This window comes from Fringilla coelebs, assembly GCF_963513975.1.
Source record: "Fringilla coelebs genome assembly, chromosome: Z".
Classification (NCBI taxonomy): domain Eukaryota; kingdom Metazoa; phylum Chordata; class Aves; order Passeriformes; family Fringillidae; genus Fringilla; species Fringilla coelebs.
In genome coordinates, this window is record NC_140031.1 from 764,712 (window position 1) to 783,360 (window position 18,649).

The 18,649-nt window shown below is 48.5% G+C and overlaps 1 protein-coding gene across 1 annotated transcript in view; it reads left to right on the top strand.

The window, feature by feature from the left end:
• TCF4 (transcription factor 4) overlaps nucleotides 1-14,744 on the top strand; it is a gene marked incomplete at its 3' end in the record, with an annotated part of 37,289 nt that extends 22,545 nt beyond the window's left edge. Inside the window, exons 4-5 of the mRNA XM_084225640.1 lie at nucleotides 12,841-12,902; nucleotides 14,622-14,744. Of these exons, the coding sequence (XP_084081766.1) occupies nucleotides 12,841-12,902; nucleotides 14,622-14,744 (185 nt within the window). The remainder of the gene's footprint in view (nucleotides 1-12,840; nucleotides 12,903-14,621) is intronic.
• Nucleotides 14,745-18,649: the final 3,905 nt, after the last annotated feature.

Genomic DNA, 18,649 nt, shown 5'->3' on the forward strand with positions numbered 1-18,649 from the left:
GTGGCATCGCTGGGTGGCATCGCCATCACTCCGGGGTTTCAGCAGGAGCAGGAAATGCTGCTCTGGGCCCTTCTCATTTTATGCTCAGGGTTTCTAAAGCAGTTTTTCCATCCGTCAGGAATTTTGGTGGCGTCTCAGATCCTCCCCCCACGGCCCCGCGCTGGGGTTCCTGGAGCGTTCGGTGGGCTCTGATTGCCATTGAAATCCCGAATGGCTCTCATCAGCCCGCATTGCCGCTTCCTATGGAACCCTGCAAATGTTCCTCTGGATCCTCCCCGCAGGGACAATGGATAAAATGAGCTGCGATGGGAGGGCGGTGTTTGAGGCTCGGGCTGCTGCAGCTGCCGGTGCCGCTGGTGGAATGCTGAATAGCTCGGGATTCACAGCACTCACCCGGTAAACTCCGGATAAAACCACTCCAAACGCTCCGGCGCTTCTCCTTCTCCACGAGAAAAGGATTGCTTTGCTCAGAAACAAACAAGAAATGTTTTCGGTCGCCGGGAGCGGCAGCTGCTCCGGTGGCACCGCAGCAAACCCAATCCAACAAGGAAAGCTTTATGCCACAGGGACACTGTGGAACGGGAATGGCCTCTCAGGGAAGCAGGAGTGTGCCCTGACACACACACACACACACACACTGATATCTTTGGGCAGTGCCCTGTTTGTGTCAGGAGATGTGGAATGCATTTTATGACACCATCCATGTTGCTCCAAGCCCCCATCCAACCTAACCTCGGACACTTTGCTGTTCCTTTCCCTTGATTTTTTTTTTTCCCCTCTTCCTTCTCCTCTGATTGATGGAGAGTTGTTTCTTACCATCCTCAAAAAAAAAAAAAAAGCACGAAAATGTTAGAATAGTGTTAAATCTATTTTTGACAGGAAGGCTGGAAATGTAAACCCGAGGCCGATCCGCTGGAGGGAACGATTGAGGCAGGATTGTTAAATCGCTAATTTCTTGATTTTCTCACCTAATTTTGATATCTGGTGCCACCCTGCTGCAAAGCCCAAATCAAACCCATCCTTCCCTCTCTCTGCTTCCCTTTGCAATTGAGAAGGGGATCCTCAAAGGAGCCAGGATCTCACCAGGTTTTACCCTAAGGGAAGCGATGGGGTGGGGATGCAATTGCTCCCGGGCACGAGTAGGAGCGTGGAGCCTCACCTGGAGAAGGGAGGGATCCAGGGAGAGCTCAGAGCCTAAAAGGGAGAGAGAGGAGCACCCAGGGAACGGCTCCCACTGCCCCAGGGGATGTGAGGATTGGGAGGGTGGGCAGGTCCTGGCAGATGCAGATTCCCCCTGGCTCTCTGGAACTCAAAGGTGACGTTCCCTCGCTCCTTCCCATGAGGTCAGCCCAGGTGATGCTGCAGGGTCAGGGAGGTCACACCGAGCTCCCTGGAGCCTGGTGGTGACAGAGAGAGGATCCACGGCTCCTTGGCACGGGCGGCTCGTCTCGGAGCCGGCTCCCTTTCCGTTGCAATCCTGCTTTTTTTTTCCTCCAGACTCCTTGGAGACGTTCCAGATTTAAACAGATGTGAATAAGAGCCTGGCCTAGAAATGCGGTTTTGGGTTTTTTTTTTCCCCCCTTTCTTTTTTTTCCTTTTTGGGAACAGGCACCTAAAGTGCACCTTGCTGTCTGTTGTGCAAAGAGCTGATTGAGGGAATCCACTTGTGAAAATTCCTGCTCAACGTTGACCTGCCCCTTTAAATCCCTCTTAAAGGTTTGGTTTTAAAACCTGAAAAAACAACAAATGAAATCAGTGGCAAAAGTGAGGCGAGCTGAAAACTCAGATTTGATTCATCTCTCAAACGAGCTGGAGACTTGTGAATTTTCCCAAAGTGCCATGGCAACATCCAGCTCTGTTTTGCAGCTTAGGAAATGTATTTTTGGAACTCCTGACTCACCCCCTTGAATATTTCTGCTGGACTAGGAGAATGTGTTTCCTTTTGCTTTCGTGAGGAGCTCTTCCCTCCTGCTTTGCATCATGAGCTGCCTGGCAGGGCTGGGATGGGCTCCTTGTGGGGATGCAGCTCCAGGGAGCTGAGAAATCAATGGGTACAAGCACCCAGGAGGAGGAAGCAGCTTTTCTGGCACCTTCCAAACGATTGGATTTAAAGAAAAGACACCCAGGTTGTTCTGAGCACAGCATCCAGAGCTCCTCTGCTCTGCATCCTCACCGAGGAAACGCAGCAGCAGCAGGAGAATGACTGCTCCAAACTGGCCTGGCTCGTAATTTTTGTCTGCCATGTCAAAATTCAAATTCCTTTTCTCCTCTGTGTGAATGCAGGCAGGAGTATCTCAGTAGTAAACACCGAGTATTTTAACTGCCTTTTATTTTCCTTCTTTGTGAAAAGTCAAGGAAAAAAAATTAAAAAAAAACATCTTTGGGAAGGCTGAATTTTGATTCAGAAGGAGACACCCAGCACAGCCCAACAGCATTTTATAGCTGCTTCCACTTTAATTTGGGAAGCAGCCTATTTAAATATGCTAATGATATGCACAGCCATTGGAACAGAATCCAGGCTATAAACTTCCCACTGAGAGCAGGAAAGCTGCGGCTGCCTCCCGACGTGTTTGCCAACTCCTTTATTTAGGAGTTTGTTAGCAAATCCTCCTGGCCAAAGGTCACAGCAAAAGGAGCTGCAGGTATCGAGTTTTGCCACGTTCCACTCGATTTGCTGCACATTAAAGATTTTAAGGATCCTCACTTCAGGTTTAAGGACATTTTCCCACTTTGCTCCAAACGCTGTCAGGGATGGGGCAGCCCGAATTTCTCCAAACAAACAAAAAAACCCCACTTAGGCTGAGCTTAAAGCTGAGCCGAGCTTTTCAGCGCCACCCAGAGCTTTTAGGCTTTGCTGTAATTCCGGATTAGAGGAGTCATTAGCACCGGTTTGCCTTCCTGCAAAAGGGGGAGGCTCCCTCACTAATAAACTCCAAAGAAACTTAAAGAAACGCCAAGGAGGTCAAAAAGATCAATATTTACACTCTGATCAATTTGCTCCAAAATTATCTTTATTTTCTCAGCACTTTCTAGATAAATCTGTCATGAGCTGCCAAAACGAGGAGCGTGCCCAATTATTTTCCAGGGGTAATTAACAGAGCTCCTTGGAAGCTGTGCTGGATCCCAAAGCATTTTTGAGATGATTTGATCTCCTTGGAAATGAGAATGAATTATGTGTAGTAAACCTTGAGTGGGATACTCAGAGTTAACTCCAAACTCAACTGGTGAAATTCCCAAATTGATTTTTTTCCATGTGGATTTCCCCGGTGGTTGGAATTTTGATTTCTGGACAAGCCAGATAAGCAAGGTGAGATTTAAAACCCACATTCCCACATCTCACTCTGAATTTCTGAAAAAGGAGGATCCTTTACTCTCAGGAGTAACCCTTGAGCTTTTCACACTCACATGCTTTCAGGAAAAATTTTGCTTTCTTGATGGTAAAGTGAAATAGCAGCAAATCTCCAGGGGGAGAGTGGCAAATGAAATCCTGCAGTGAGATTTTTGTCTTAATCCTGGAGAAAAAGTTGGGCTACACTTAGGAGAGCTTGGAGAAGACAGACAGTGATTCTTGAATTTTGTGACAGAAAATCATCAAAAATTTCCTGAAAGAACTCAAAGCAGAGCTGTGGGACTGCTGAGATATTTATAGGAAAAAAAAAAAAATCATCCAAGAGTTTGGATGTGGTTTCCATTATCCAGATTTCTTATAAAAAATAAATACACATCAAACTCGAGGCTGGGTTTTAATTTAGGCTGAGTTGCTGAGGATGCTGCCACTTCTGGGGATCCCAAATCCATCAGGAAATGCTGAAATTTGGGCAAATTTATTCCCAATTTTTCCCCAATTTTTCCCAATTTTCCCCCAATTTTTCCCCATTTTTTCCCAATTTTTCCCCAATTTTTTCTGATTTTTTCCCCATTTTTTCCTATTTTTCACTGATTTGTTCCCCAATTTTTCCCCATTTTATTCCCATTTTATTCCCAATTTTTCCCAATTTATTCCCATTTTATTCCCAATTTTTTCCCTATTTTCCCCCAATTTTCCCAATTTTCCCCATTCCCCCCCCCCTCCCATTTTTACCATATTTCTCCTAATACGTTTCCCCTTTTCCCCCAATGAGTTACCGTATTTCTCCTAATATTTCTCCAATTTTCCCCCAATTTTCCCCCAATTTTTCCCCCAATTTTTCCCCCATTTTTCTCCAAATTTTCTCCAATCTTTCCCCAATTTTTCCACAATTTTTCCCAATTTTTTCTCATTTTTTCCCAATTTTTCCCCAATTTTTTCCCAGTTTTTCTCATATTTTCCCCCATTTTTTTCTCAATTTTTACCCCATTCCCCCCCAATTTTTCCTCAATTTTTCCCCAATTTTTCCTCAATTTTCCCCCAATTTTCTCCCAATTTTTCCTTAAGTTCTCCCAATTTTCCCCCATTTTTCACCAATTTTTTTCCTAATTTTTCCCCAATTTTTCCTTAATTTCCCTAATTCCCCCCTGATGGATTTGGGGGATCTCTGATGGATTTGGGGGATCCCTGCTGGATGTGGGGGATCCCTGATGGATTTGGGAGATCCCCATGGATTTGGGGGATCCCTGCTGGATCTGGGAGATCCCTGCTGGCTCTGTGAGATCCCTCCTGGATTTGGGGATCCCTCCTGGATTTTGAGGATCCCTGCACCCCTCAGACCTTTCCTGCCCCGTCCCTCCCGCCTGACTCAGGGTTTGTCCAGCCCAGGATGCCCGGATCCCTCAGAGGAAGGAAATCCCAAAAGCTCGGAAATGAGGCACATCCCGCTGCTGTTGTGCTGGGCTCAGCTCTTCCTTAGGCTGGGCTTAGCTAGGCTGAGCCTAGAACAGAGACCAGATTAAGGGGGGATTTATTAGACCCAACTTAGGCAGCCAAGATGAACCAAAACGGTCCCAAAACGGTCCCAAAACGGTCCCAAAATGGTCCCAAAACGGTCCCAAAACGGTCCTAAAATGGTCCTAAAATGGTCCCAAAACGGTCCCAAAACGGTCCCAAAACGGTCCCAAAACGGTCCCAAAATGGTCCCAAAACGGTCCCAAAACGGTCCTAAAATGGTCCTAAAATGGTCCCAAAATTCCTGCTTTTCCTCCAAGGAAATTCCTGCTTTTCCTCCAAGGAAATTCCTGCCTTTCCTCCAAGGAAATTCCTGCTTTTCCTTCAAGGAAATTCCTGCTTTTCCTTCAAGGAAATTCCTGCTTTTCCTCCAAGGAAATTCCTGCTTTTCCTCCAAGGAAATTCCTGCCTTTCCTCCAAGGAAATTCCTGCTTTTCCTCCAAGGAAATTCCTGCTTTTCCTCCAAGGAAATTCCTGCCTTTCCTCCAAGGAAATTCCTGCTTTTCCTTCAAGGAAATTCCTGCTTTTCCTCCAAGGAAATTCCTGCCTAAACTCCAAGGAAATTCCTGCTTTTCCTCCAAGGAAATTCCTGCTTTTCCTCCAAGGAAATTCCTGCTTTTCCTTCAAGGAAATTCCTGCCCATCCTCGATTTTCCTGCCTTTTCCTCCAAGGAAATTCCTGCCTGTGATTTATCCTGGTTCCCAATTTTCTGCTGTAGGGTTCTGGGATGGTTTGGGTCGGAAGGACCCTAAGGAAAATCCCTTTCCATGTTGCTCCAACTCTTGCAGGGATGGAAACTCCACAGCACATGTGAATAAAAAACAATCTTTGATTTCTGGCCTAAATTAAAATTGTTTTATTTGAGGGGTAGAAATGACTCAAGCCTGGAATAAAATAACAGTTAGGACAGAAAAATCCCTTCCAGCTGCTTCCCTCTTTGTTTATTCCTTTTTTTAATTCAATCCTTGGGTCTCTCTCGGATTTGTGGAAATCCCCTCCACAAATTGTCCCGTTTTTTCGGCTTTCCAAGTGGCATTGTTGTTAAAAGTCTGCTGCGGGCTGGAAATATGTTCTGGTAAAAATATCCCAATTATCATATTCCAAAGGATAACAATTGCTGGGATGCTTTGGGATGAAGATCGGGATGTAAACAGGATGTGTGGGGCCTCGACCGCGCGGGGAGCTCGGCAGATCCCTGGGGCATCGAGGGACAAATCCCGGTTCCTCTGAGGGACAAATCCTGAGGGACAAACCCCGAGGGACAAACCCCGAGGGACAAACACCGAGGGACAAATCCCGAGGGACAAACCCCGGCTCCTCCGAGGGACAATCCCCGGCTCCTCCGAGGGACAAACCCCGGCTCCTCCGAGGGACAAACTCCTGCTCCTCCGAGGGACAAACCCCGGCTCCTCCGAGGGACAAACCCCGGCTCCTCCGAGGGACAAACCCCGGCTCCTCCGAGGGACAAACCCCAGCTCCTCCGAGGGACAAACCCCCGGCTCCTCCGAGGGACAAACCCTGGCTCCTCCGAGGGACTCAAACCCCCGGCTCAGGGCAGGAAAGCCCCGCTGAGTCAGAGCCGGCCCCTCGGGCCTAGAAGAGGAACTGGACGGGGTGGGTGGAGATTTCCCAGCTCTGTTTCACCTCTCGGGGTGGGTGGAGATTTCCCAGCTCCGTTTCACCTCCTGAGCTCGGGCCGGGCTCTCACTCGTGACAGGGATGGATATTCCAGGGAGATGCGGCTGAATTTCTCCCGGCGTGGCGCGGGGATGTCATTTATTCCTTTCACGAGACGTTTGTAAGGATAATTTAGTTCCTAATGACCCTGCAAAAGTACAGAATGTGCTCCAAACCCCTCGCAGAAAGCAGGGCCCTCTCTCCCAGCTGCAATTCCAGAGGTGCTCTCTGATGAGGGATGATCCAGAGCGCCCAAACCCGTCCCGTGGCCAGGCAGGGGAGGGATCCACTGAAACGTTTCCATCTTCCCCTTCCAGGTGGTTGCTTAGGAGCCGCGGTTTTAATGAGTCCCCTCAGCCTTGTGGGAACAGGCTGGAGCTCTGGAAGTTTCTACAGAGCATATGGGCAGGTTGAAAGGGAGCAGATGCTGCTGGAGCAAAGGGCAGAGCTCAGAGGTAGGAGATGAAGAAGCCTTCAAGGGCCCCCCTCGCTCCTCGGGAGTTTTTCCGCACAAAATGGAACGGAAGCGATCCCTGGCAGAGCCTTCAAGGGCTGCAGGGAGAGGAGAACTTTTCCAAAAGCGCCTGAAAATTCCTCAGGATTCCATTGCAGGCAGTGCAGGGGAGCTGGGCTGCCTGAAATGAGGTCAGGGAAGGGCAAGGAGCAGCTGTGGAGGCTGGAGGAGCAGCATGGTCTGAAATCTCAACAATTCTTTGGGCTGATATTGAGAGCAAACCATGCTGGGGCTGGAGATCCACCATGGTCTGAAATCCCAAAATTCCTGGGTGATTCCTTGCTGGGGCTGGAGATTCTGCTGGGGATCCATCATGGTCTGAAATTCCTGGGTGATTCCTGATATTGAGAGCAAACCATGCTGGGGCTGGGGATCCACCATGGTCTGAAATCCAAACAATTCCTGATATTGAGAGCAAACCATGCTGGGACTGGGGATTCTGCTGGGGATCCACCATGGTCTGAAATCCCAAAATTCCTGGGTGATTCCATGCTGGGGCTGGGGATTCTGCTGGGGATCCACCATGGTCTGAAATCCCAAAATTCCTGGGTGATTCCATGCTGGGGCTGGAGATTCTGCTGGGGATCCATCATGGTCTGAAATCCCAACGATTCCTTTGGGCTGATATTGAGAGCAAACCATGCTGGGGCTGGTGATTCTGCTGGGGATCCACCATGGTCTGAAATCCCAATTATTCCTTTAGGCTGATATTGAGAGCAAACCATGCTGGGGCTGGGGATCCACCATGGTCTGAAATCCCAAAATTCCTGGGTGATTCCTGATATTGAGAGCAAACCATGCTGGGGCTGGAGATTCTGCTGGGGATCCACCATGGTCTGTGAAATCCCAACAATTCCTGGGTGATTCCATGCTGGGGCTGGGGATTCTGCTGGGGATCCATCATGGTCTGAAATCCCAACGATTCCTTTGGGCTGATATTGAGAGCAAACCATGCTGGGGCTGGTGATTCTGCTGGGGATCCACCATGGTCTGAAATCCCAATTATTCCTTTAGGCTGATATTGAGAGCAAACCATGCTGGGGCTGGGGATCCACCATGGTCTGAAATCCCAAAATTCCTGGGTGATTCCTGATATTGAGAGCAAACCATGCTGGGGCTGGAGATTCTGCTGGGGATCCACCATGGTCTGTGAAATCCCAACAATTCCTGGGTGATTCCATGCTGGGGCTGGGGATTCTGCTGGGGATCCACCATGGTCTGAAATCCCAAAATTCCTGGGTGGTTCCTGATATTGAGAGCAAACCATGCTGGGGCTGGGGATTCTGCTGGGGATCCATCATGGTCTGAAATCCCAAAATTCCTGGGTGATTCCTGATATTGAGAGCAAACCAATCTGGGGCTGGAGATTCTGCTGGGATCCACCATGGTCTGAAATCCCAAAATTCCTGAGTGATTCCTGATATTGAGAGCAAACCATGCTGGGGCTGGGGATCCATCATTGTGTGAAATCCCAAAATTCCTGGGTGATTCCATGCTGGGGCTGGAGATTCTGCTGGGGATCCATCATGGTCTGAAATCCCAAAATTCCTGGGTGATTCCATGCTGGGGCTGGAGATTCTGCTGGGGATCCACCATGGTCTGAAATCCCAAAATTCCTGGGTGATTCCTGATATTGAGAGCAAACCATGCTGGGGCTGGGGATCCATCATTGTGTGAAATCCCAAAATTCCTGGGTGATTCCATGCTGGGGCTGGTGATTCTGCTGGGGATCCATCCTTGTGTGAAATCCCAAAATTCCTGTGGGCTGATATTGAGAGCAAACCATGCTGGGGCTGGGGATTCTGCTGGGATCCATCATTGTGTGAAATCCCAAAATTCCTGGGTGATTCCTGGTATTGAGAGCAAACCATGCTGGGGCTGGTGATTCTGCTGGGATCCATCATTGTGTGAAATCCCAAAATTCCTGATATTGAGAGCAAACCATGCTGGGGCTGGGGATTCTGCTGGGGATCCACCATGGTCTGTGAAATCCCAAAATTCCTGGGTGATTCCTGATATTGAGAGCAAACCATGCTGGGGCTGGGGATCCACCATGGTCTGTGAAATCCCAAAATTCCTGGGTGATTCCATGCTGGGGCTGGTGATTCTGCTGGGGATCCACCATGGTCTGGAATCCCAACGATTCCTTTGGGCTGATATTGAGAGCAAACCATGCTGGGGCTGGGGATCCACCATGGTCTGTGAAATCCCAACAATTCCTGGGTGATTCCATGCTGGGGCTGGGGATTCTGCTGGGGATCCATCCTTGTGTGAAATCCCAACAATTCCTGGGTGATTCCTGAGAGCAAACCATGCTGGGGCTGGGGATTCTGCTGGGGATCCACCATGGTCTGAAATCCCAAAATTCCTGGGTGATTCCTGATATTGAGAGCAAACCATGCTGGGGCTGGGGATCCACCATGGTCTGAAATCCCAAAATTCCTGGGTGATTCCATGCTGGGGCTGGAGATTCTGCTGGGGATCCACCATGGTCTGAAATCCCAAAATTCCTGGGTGATTCCATGCTGGGGCTGGTGATTCTGCTGGGGATCCACCATGGTCTGAAATCCCAACAATTCTTTGGGCTGATATTGAGAGCAAACCAATCTGGGGCTGGAGATTCTGCTGGGGATCCACCATGGTCTGAAATCCCAAAATTCCTGGGTGATTCCATGCTGGGGCTGGAGATTCTGCTGGGATCCATCATGGTCTGAAATCCCAAAATTCCTGGGTGATTCCATGCTGGGGCTGGTGATTCTGCTGGGGATCCATCATGGTCTGAAATCCCAAAATTCCTGGGTGATTCCATGCTGGGGCTGGGGATTCTGCTGGGGATCCACCATGGTCTGAAATCCCAAAATTCCTGGGTGATTCCTGATATTGAGAGCAAACCATGCTGGGGCTGGGGATCCATCATTGTGTGAAATCCCAAAATTCCTTTAGGCTGATATTGAGAGCAAACCATGCTGGGGATCCACCATGGTCTGAAATCCCAAAATTCCTGGGTGATTCCTGATATTGAGAGCAAACCATGCTGGGGCTGGGGATCCACCATGGTCTGAAATCCCAAAATTCCTGATATTGAGAGCAAACCAATCTGGGGCTGGTGATTCTGCTGGGGATCCACCATGGTCTGAAATCCCAATTATTCCTTTAGGCTGATATTGAGAGCAAACCAATCTGGGGCTGCTGATTCTGCTGGGGATCCACCATGACATCCTGAATGTTCCTTTCCACCTCCCCAAACAGCAGAAATTTGCCAATTTATTTCTTTATTATCATTCTCCCAACAAGGCAACAAAGCTAAAATAAGAAAATCCCCTCTGATTTTTGGGGTCAGGAGAGCTCTGAGACTTTGAGCTGGAAGAGTTGGAAGGAGCAACTCGGAATTCCACCTTCCACTCTTGCTGAGCTTCATGGCTGAAAATTCTGGGATGTAGCAGCAGTGAGAGATCTGGATCTGTTTGGGGATTTGGAAAATTGCCCCGTTTGGCTGCTGGGACAATGTGGGGAAGGATGAGCTCAGCCCCAGCAGCACAATGGAATTCTTTGTTGGGGGGAACAGTTCAGGTTTGTTTACGCCGCTGCTCCTCCTTCAGAGCGGTGTCTCCAACTCTCTGTGGATATTTGGGGATGCTTTGGAGATTCAGGCAGAAAATGAAATGCTTCTTTAATTGCAGAAGTGAATTTTTCAAGTGTTTGAGGCCTTCATCCCGTCCTTCTTCCACATCACCTCCCTGCCTGTTGTTTTGGGCTTTTTCTTCTCATGTCCTGATGATATTTCGAGCAAAACCTTCAAAAAAAAAAAAAAAGATTGGATCAATGGATGTGCATTTTAAATTTTTCAGTCTTTTAGCTTATCAAATATCCAGGTTTTTTCTTTCCCTTGATCTTCCTCTTTTAATCCTCTTTCTGTATTTTGTTGAGCTGGCTTTTTTCATGTAGTTTTTCAACTTAATACTCGCATCAATCCAAGTCCTTTTGAAGAGCAAAACAGCAGGAAAGGTCTCAATCCACCAACCAGGCATGGTGAAATTAATTGGGATTGGTTGAAGGTGTTTTGGGGAAGGAAATATCCCAAAATTCCTGTTTATCCTGCTGCAATAGGATAATCATCAACAGGCTCCGTGGGGATCCGGGGATCGTGTCCCTCCGGGTGGCCCCGAGAAGGTGGAATGTTCCAGGCTGGATGGGGCTCCTCAAATCCATCTTGAGAAGCTGGAATGTTCTAGAATGGATGGGGCTCAGAGCAGCCAGGAGATGCTCCTCGAATCCATCCTCACCCATCAGTGGTGATGCTTTAAGTGCCACCCTCTTTGTCACAGGAGAAATCCGTGGGGATCCGGGGATCGTGTCCCTCCTGGTGGCCCCGAGAAGCTGGAATGTTCCAGGATGGATGGGGCTCCTCAAATCCATCCTGAGAAGCTGGAATGTTCCAGAATGGATGGATGGAGCTCCTCAAATCCATCCTGAGAAGCTGGAATGTTCCAGAATGGATGGATGGGGCTCCTCAAATCCATCCTGAGAAGCTGGAATGTTCCAGAATGGATGGATGGGGCTCCTCAAATCCATCCTGAGAAGCTGGAATGTTCCAGAATGAATGGATGGGGCTCCTCAAATCCATCCTGAGAAGCTGGAATGTTCCAGAATGGATGGATGGGGTTCCTCAAATCCATCCTGAGAAGCTGGAATGTTCCAGAATGGATGGATGGGGCTCCTCAAATCCATCCTGAGAAGCTGGAATGTTCCAGAATGGATGGATGGGGCTCCTTTTAATGAGAACTAAAGAGCCTTTTTCCAATTACCAGGGAATAACTGGATGAAGTTCCTGGGTTTTATCAACCTGTTTGGATTTGATTAGAGAGAAAGAAATGGATTTATATGTCAGGGTTACTTCATTAGGGATCCTCGGTGATGCTTCGCAGAGACGCTTGGCACTTTTGGGGTGAAATCTCAGGAAAATTGGGATGTGAGTGATGCAGAACTTGGGGATGCTGGGTGGGAATCCCTCACTTTGAGGAGCTGTCCTGTCCCTGGAAATGTCCCCACTTGGTGGAAAAGGTGCTGCCCATCAGAAGCCCATCCCATCATCAGGATCACCCCAGAGTTAATTGCCTGTTACATAACACTATTTATTTATTTATTTATTTATTTATTTATTTATTTATTTATTTAAATCTGCCTAATTAACCTAATGGAATGGTTGATCAGATCTGTCAGGTAAATGATCCCCAGTTTTTGTTTTTTTTTTTTGTGGAGCTTAATTAAATATTTACCTCCGTGTGTCTCGCGTTATTAACGTGTTCATCCGTTATGGAGAGAATAAAAATCCTAATCGAGGGAAAGAATTAAAGAATTCAAACTCCTTGAATGTGTCAGGTTCTGGCTCAGCACCTGCTCAAAACCTTCTCCAGTTGAAATTCCCAACTGGATGGCAAAGATTAAAATGTTCCAGGCCAGGTGGGACAGGTTTATCTTTAAAATCCTTTCCATGCCATGAAAATTGGAGGAGGAATTCTTGGTGCAAAGCTTTGTCCAGCCCCTGAAGGATGGATGGGAGCTGTTCCATCCCTGAATTGTGCAGCTCAGAGCTCAGCATTCCTGAGGATCCGGCTCCGTGAATTTCAATGAGTTCATTTCAGCCAGGCCTGGTGGGGGGGTCAGGAGCCACTTCCCGGCCTCGGCTCCTCACTCCTGCTTCTTAATTAAAGGCACCCAGAGATTAATTTGAAACTGACAAAAGGCAGGAATGATTTCCACCAAGCCTAAAGAACTTTTTTGTCCCCAGATGTAGAAGACAGAACTAGCTCAGGGTCCTGGGGGAATGCAGGACATCCGAGTCCGTCGCGGGTAAGTAAATCGAATTTTTATCCCCCATTGATGGAAATGTGCGATCCTAGGGCTGGCCTGGCAGCTCTCATCCTCATTAAAATGGTTCCTTTGAATGTTTCCATTTCAAACCCCTCCTCTGCTCCGGGAGAGGCTGCAATCAGAGTTTCCAGAAGGTTCTTTTCCGACCCAAAGCGTTCCTGTGCGTATTCCTGACCCCAAAGCACAGCCGGTTCAGAGGCTGCTTCACTCTCTAATGTTGAACTTTTTATTTTGGGGGGGATTTGAGGTTCCATTCCCTGCCCTTCCCACCTCATCCCTGCAGCGTGGAGCTCAAACCCTTCCACAATTCAGGCAACTTTGCAGCATCCACCTCTGCTCCAGGCTGGAATTGTTCTCCCTGCTCCAGGAGCACAATTCCCCCTTGGGCTCTCTCTGGAGCCTCTCTCCTGCTCTCCATTCGCTGCCATTTGGGAGCCAGCTGGGCTCAGTCACTTCAATTGCTCCTCTGGACGGTTATCCACATTTTTTTGACACCTCAGGATGGGGATGCTTTGGTGGGAAGAGAGGCTTTTCCAACAGCACAGCTGGATCCTCCCCAGCCCTGCCTCAGCATCCCAGTTCTGCCCTCCCTCCTCCAGGCTCACCCTGCTCTTTATTCCCTCCAAACACACGGAGCAAAAAGCTCTTTCCTCGTGCCTTTATTTAAATTTGTTTTTAATTGTTTCCCAATTAACTTCACTCTGACTGGAATAGAGACGAAGAGCAGGATCTTCATCCCCTCTCACCCCTCAATTCCCCTTCCCTGGGGGCAGCCCAAGGGGATCCCTCAATTCCCCAGCTCTGCCTGCAAGGAAGGAATCCCAGCACCTTTTCTTCTTGCGTCCTGCTTTGCATCCCTGACGTCATTCCGGCTTCCATCTGTCAGTTTGATTTTCCTGCCCTTTTTTTTCCCCTTGACACTTGTATTGCTTCCGAAGGAAAAATGTTTTGAAAAGGAAATTGGGAATTGGCACACACCGATTATTTCTGCCTCCAAAGCCTTGAATGAAGTGGGGGAAGATAGAAAGAAAAGGAGCACGAGCCTGAGAAGGATTCGGCAATTTGAATCGAGGCCGGGCATTAAGTCGAGGAATTATTCCGCAAACAGCCTGACCTCGCTTTTTCCTGCTGGAATGGAATTCCCCCAGCGGGAGATCTGATTCCTCCAGAGGCTTTCTTTAAGCAGGAGGACTCTTCCCAGAGAGTTTTGTGTTTATTTACCCCTCTCAGGATTTCAGGAACATCATAGTCAGGATTTTTATTTATTTATTTTTTTTGGAAATGGCATTAAAAACTCTTTGGAATGTTTCATTCCAACCAATCAGCAGGGAAAAAAAACCCCAAGGGAACAATATTTCTTAGAGCAGCCTCCAAAGTGAATAGGGAATTCTGAATTTTTGGTGTGGATGAGGTGTAAAATTGTGGTTTTTTCCCCATTTTTTCCCAGAATTATGGAGATGGGACTCACTATGACCACGTGGCGAGCAGAGACCTCGGCTCACATGACAATCTCTCTCCTCCCTTTGTCAGAAATGGCACTAAAAACTCTTTGGAATGTTTCATTCCAACCAATCAGCAGGGAAAAAAAACCACAAGGGAATGATATTTCTTAGAGCAGCCTCCAAAGTGAATAGGGAATTCTGGATTTTTGGTGTGGATGAGGTGTAAAATTGTGGTTTTTTCCCCGTTTTTTCCCAGAATTATGGAGATGGGACTCACTATGACCACGTGGCGAGCAGAGACCTCGGCTCACATGACAATCTCTCTCCTCCCTTTGTCAATTCCAGAATACAAAGTAAGAACATGGAATTGAATTTCTGATTGGGGTGGGGGAACTGGGATTTATGGACTAGCAATAAAAATCTGGGGGCTCTCCAAGCCCTCAGCCTCAATTTTTGGGTTTGGCATGAGGGTGGGAGCAGGGATTTGTTTCAGTTTATGTTTTTTATCTCTAAGTGTGGATTGGGGATGCAAAATCAGTTTGGCTTGGGGCCTGGAGGGGAGATCCTGGGGCTCTGTGGGAAGGGCAGGGGCAGTGACAATGACAGTGGCAGTGGCAGTGGAAGGGGCAGTGGGAATGGCAATGGCAGTGACAATGGGAATGGCAATGGCAGTGACAATGGCAGTGGCAATGGCAATGGGAATGGCAGTAACAGTGACAATGGCAATAGCAATGGCAATGACAGAGGCAATGGCAGTGGCAGTGACAATGGCAGTGAGTATGGCAGTGGCAGTGGGAATGGCAGTGACAATGGCAGTGAGTATGGCAGTGACAATGGCAATGGGAATGGCAATGGCAGTGGAAGTGGCAATGGCAGTGGAAGTGGCAATGGCAGTGGAAGTGGCAATGGGAATGGCAGTGACAATGGCAGTGGAAGTGGCAATGGGAATGGCAGTGACAATGGCAGTGGCAATGGCAGTGACAATGGCAGTGGCAATGGCAGTGACAATGGCAGTGGCAATGGCAATGGGAATGGGAATGGCAGTGGCAGTGGCAATGGCAGTGACAGTGGCAGTGGCAATGGCAGTGGCAATGGGAATGGGAATGGCAGTGGCAGTGGGAATGGCAGTGACAGTGGCAGGGGCAATGGCAGTGGCAATGGCAATGGGAATGGCAGTGACAATGGCAATGGCAGTGACAGTGGCAGTGAGTATGGCAGTGACAGTGGGAATGGCAGTGACAGTGGCAATGGCAATGGGAATGGCAGTAACAGTGACAATGGCAGTGACAATGGCAATAGCAATGGCAATGACAGAGGCAATGGCAGTGGCAGTGACAGTGACAAATGGCAATGGGAATGGGAGCGGCAGTGGCAATGGCAGTGACAATGGCAGTGACAATGGCAGTGGGTATGGCAATGGCAATAGCAATGGCAGTGGCAGTGGGAATGGCAATGGGAATGGCAGTGCCAATGGCAATGGCAGTGACAATGGGCATGGGAATGGCAGTGACAATGGCAGTGACAATGGCAGTGACAATGGCAATGGGTATGGCAGTGACAATGGCAATGACAATGGCAGTGACAGTGACAAATGGGAATGGGAGCGGCAGTGGCAATGGCAATGGCAGTGACAATGGGCATGGGAATGGCAGTGACAATGACAATTGTGGCAGTGACAATGGCAATGGGGATGGCAATGGGAGTTGCAGTGACAATGGCAATGACAGTGAGAATAGCAATGGCAATGGTAATGGCAATGGCGGTGACAATGGCAATGACAGTGGGAGTGGCAATGGCAGTGACAATGGCAATGGCAATGGCAATCGCAGTGACAATGGCATTGGCAGTGGCCATTCGAATGGGAATGGCAATGGGAATTGTAATGGCAGTGACAATGGCAGTGGGAGTGGGAATGGCAGCGACAATGACAATGCAGAGGCAATGGCAATGGGAGTGGCAATGACAATGGCAGTGCCAATGGCAATAGCAATGACAATGACGGAGGCAGTGGCAATGGCAATGGCAGTGGCAGTGGCAATGGCAATGGCAGTGACAATGGCCATGGCAATGGTAGTAGCAATGGCAATGGCAGTGGGATTTGGAATGGCATTGGCAATGGCAATGGCAATAGCAGTGACAATGGCAGTGACAATGGCAATGGCAATGGCAATGTCAATAGCAGTGACAATGGCAGTGGCAGTGACAATGGCAATGGCAGTGACAATGGCAATGGCAATGGCAATTGGAAAGGCAGTGGCAATGGCAATGGCAGTGGGAGTGGCAATGGCAGTGGGATTTGGAATGGCATAGGGAATGGCAGTGGCAGTAACAATGGAGGTGACAATGGCAATGGCAGTGCCAATGGCAATGGCAATTGGAAAGGCAATGGCAGTGGCAATGGGAGTGCCAATGGCAATAGCAGTGACAATGGCAGTGGCAATAGTAGTGACAATGGCAGTGCCAATGGCAGTGGCAGTGCCAATGGCAATGGCAATTGGAAAGGCAATGGCAGTGACAATGGAGGTGACAGTGGCAATGGCAGTGGCAATGGCAATGGCAATGGCAATAGCAGTGACAATGGCAGTGGCAATAGCAGTGGCAGTGGCAGTGGCAGTGACAATGTCAATGGCAGTGACAGTGACAGTGGCAGTGACAATGTCAATGGATTCAGGGTGACAGAGTTACTGCGTCTGCCCAAGACAGCGCTGACGCAGACAAGGCCACCCCTCCTGCTGTCCCCACCCTGTGACCGGTGCCACTCCCGTCCCCGTGTCCCCATGTCCCCGTGTCCCCTCAGGGAAGGCTTTTATCCCCCTGCATCCCTCCCCACAACGCCAACCCCGGCTGGAGCCTTTTCCTGCCGGCCTGCGGTGATCCCTTCACTGCATGCCGCTGATGTTTCCGGAACATTCTTCCCAATTCCTCTCCTCGCTGGATTTCAAACCTTTTAAATTTCCCCCGCTGCTCCTTGGCTTTCAATTGCTGAACCTTAAACATTTGGGATGAAAATTTTCCATGCTGTGCATCTGATTCAGCCCAGATTTTTTTAACCTTCTGCAGGAAAATGATTTCAACATTTCCTCAAATGGGATTACATTTCAACCTGGCACATTTGGGATTTTGGGGATTTTGGGGATTTTCTCCCTCGGTGGGAACATTAATTCCTTTTCACAGCATCTCTGTTATGGCAGCTGTGAAAAGGGACGCAGGGAAAAGGGACAAAACTGTCCAGGAATTTTAAGGATGGGGCTTGGAGATGGAGATTTGGGATGGGATCCTTAAAATCAGGGCACCTTCCACTCTCCCAGATTTTGAACCCAAAACCAAACCCTCCCCACGTGAATTCCTGTCCATCAGAGCCTCGAAATGAGCTTGAAAACATCACCAAAATGTAAAAATTCCCATTCCCAGTCAGGAGTTAATGAATTTGTAAACTCTGCCAGTCAGGATTTCGAGCTCAGCCTTCAACTGAGCAGGCCCAGAGAAAAGAAATGACAAGGACATCTCCATTTCTTTGGAGATGTATAAATAGAAACTGTCGACTCTGGCTGTTCCTGTGAGGCACACAGGAGCCTTGAAATGTGAGTTTGTCCTACAGACAAAGTTTACATTCCTTGCTGCTTTGGATTTCAACAGCTCCCAGCATTTTAAAGGAGTTTTTTTGTGTGACAATTTGGAGTCTTCATCTCTGCAGGCAGGGGAGAATCTCCTGTTCCTAATTCCAGAGTCCTGTTCATAATTCTGGGCTCCTGTCCCTAATTCCAGAGTCCTGTTCTTAAATCTGGGCTCCTGTTCTTAAATCTGGGCTCCTGGTCTTAATCCCAGAGTCCTGTTCTTAAATCTGAGCTCCTGTTCATAATCCCAGAGTCCTGTTCTTAATCCCAGGCTCCTGTTCTTAATCCCAGACTCCTCTCCATGATTCTGGGCTCCTGTTCTTAATTCCAGAGTCCTGCCCTTGATTCTGGGCTCCTGTTCTTAATCCCAGGCTCCTGTTCTTAATTCTGGGCTCCTGTTCTTAATCCTGGGCTCCTGTTCCTAAATCTGAGCTCCTGTTCTTAATCCCAGAGTCCTGTTCTTAAATCTGAGCTCCTGTTCTTAATCCCAGGCTCCTGTTCTTAATCCCAGGCTTCCCAGGCTCCTGTTCTTAATTCTGGGCTCCTGGTCTTGATTCTGGGCTCCTGTTCTTAATTCTGGGCTCTTGTTCTTAATTCTGGGCTCCTGTTCTTAATCCCAGGCTCCTGTCCATAATTCTGAACTCCTGTCCCTAATCCCAGAGTCCTGTCC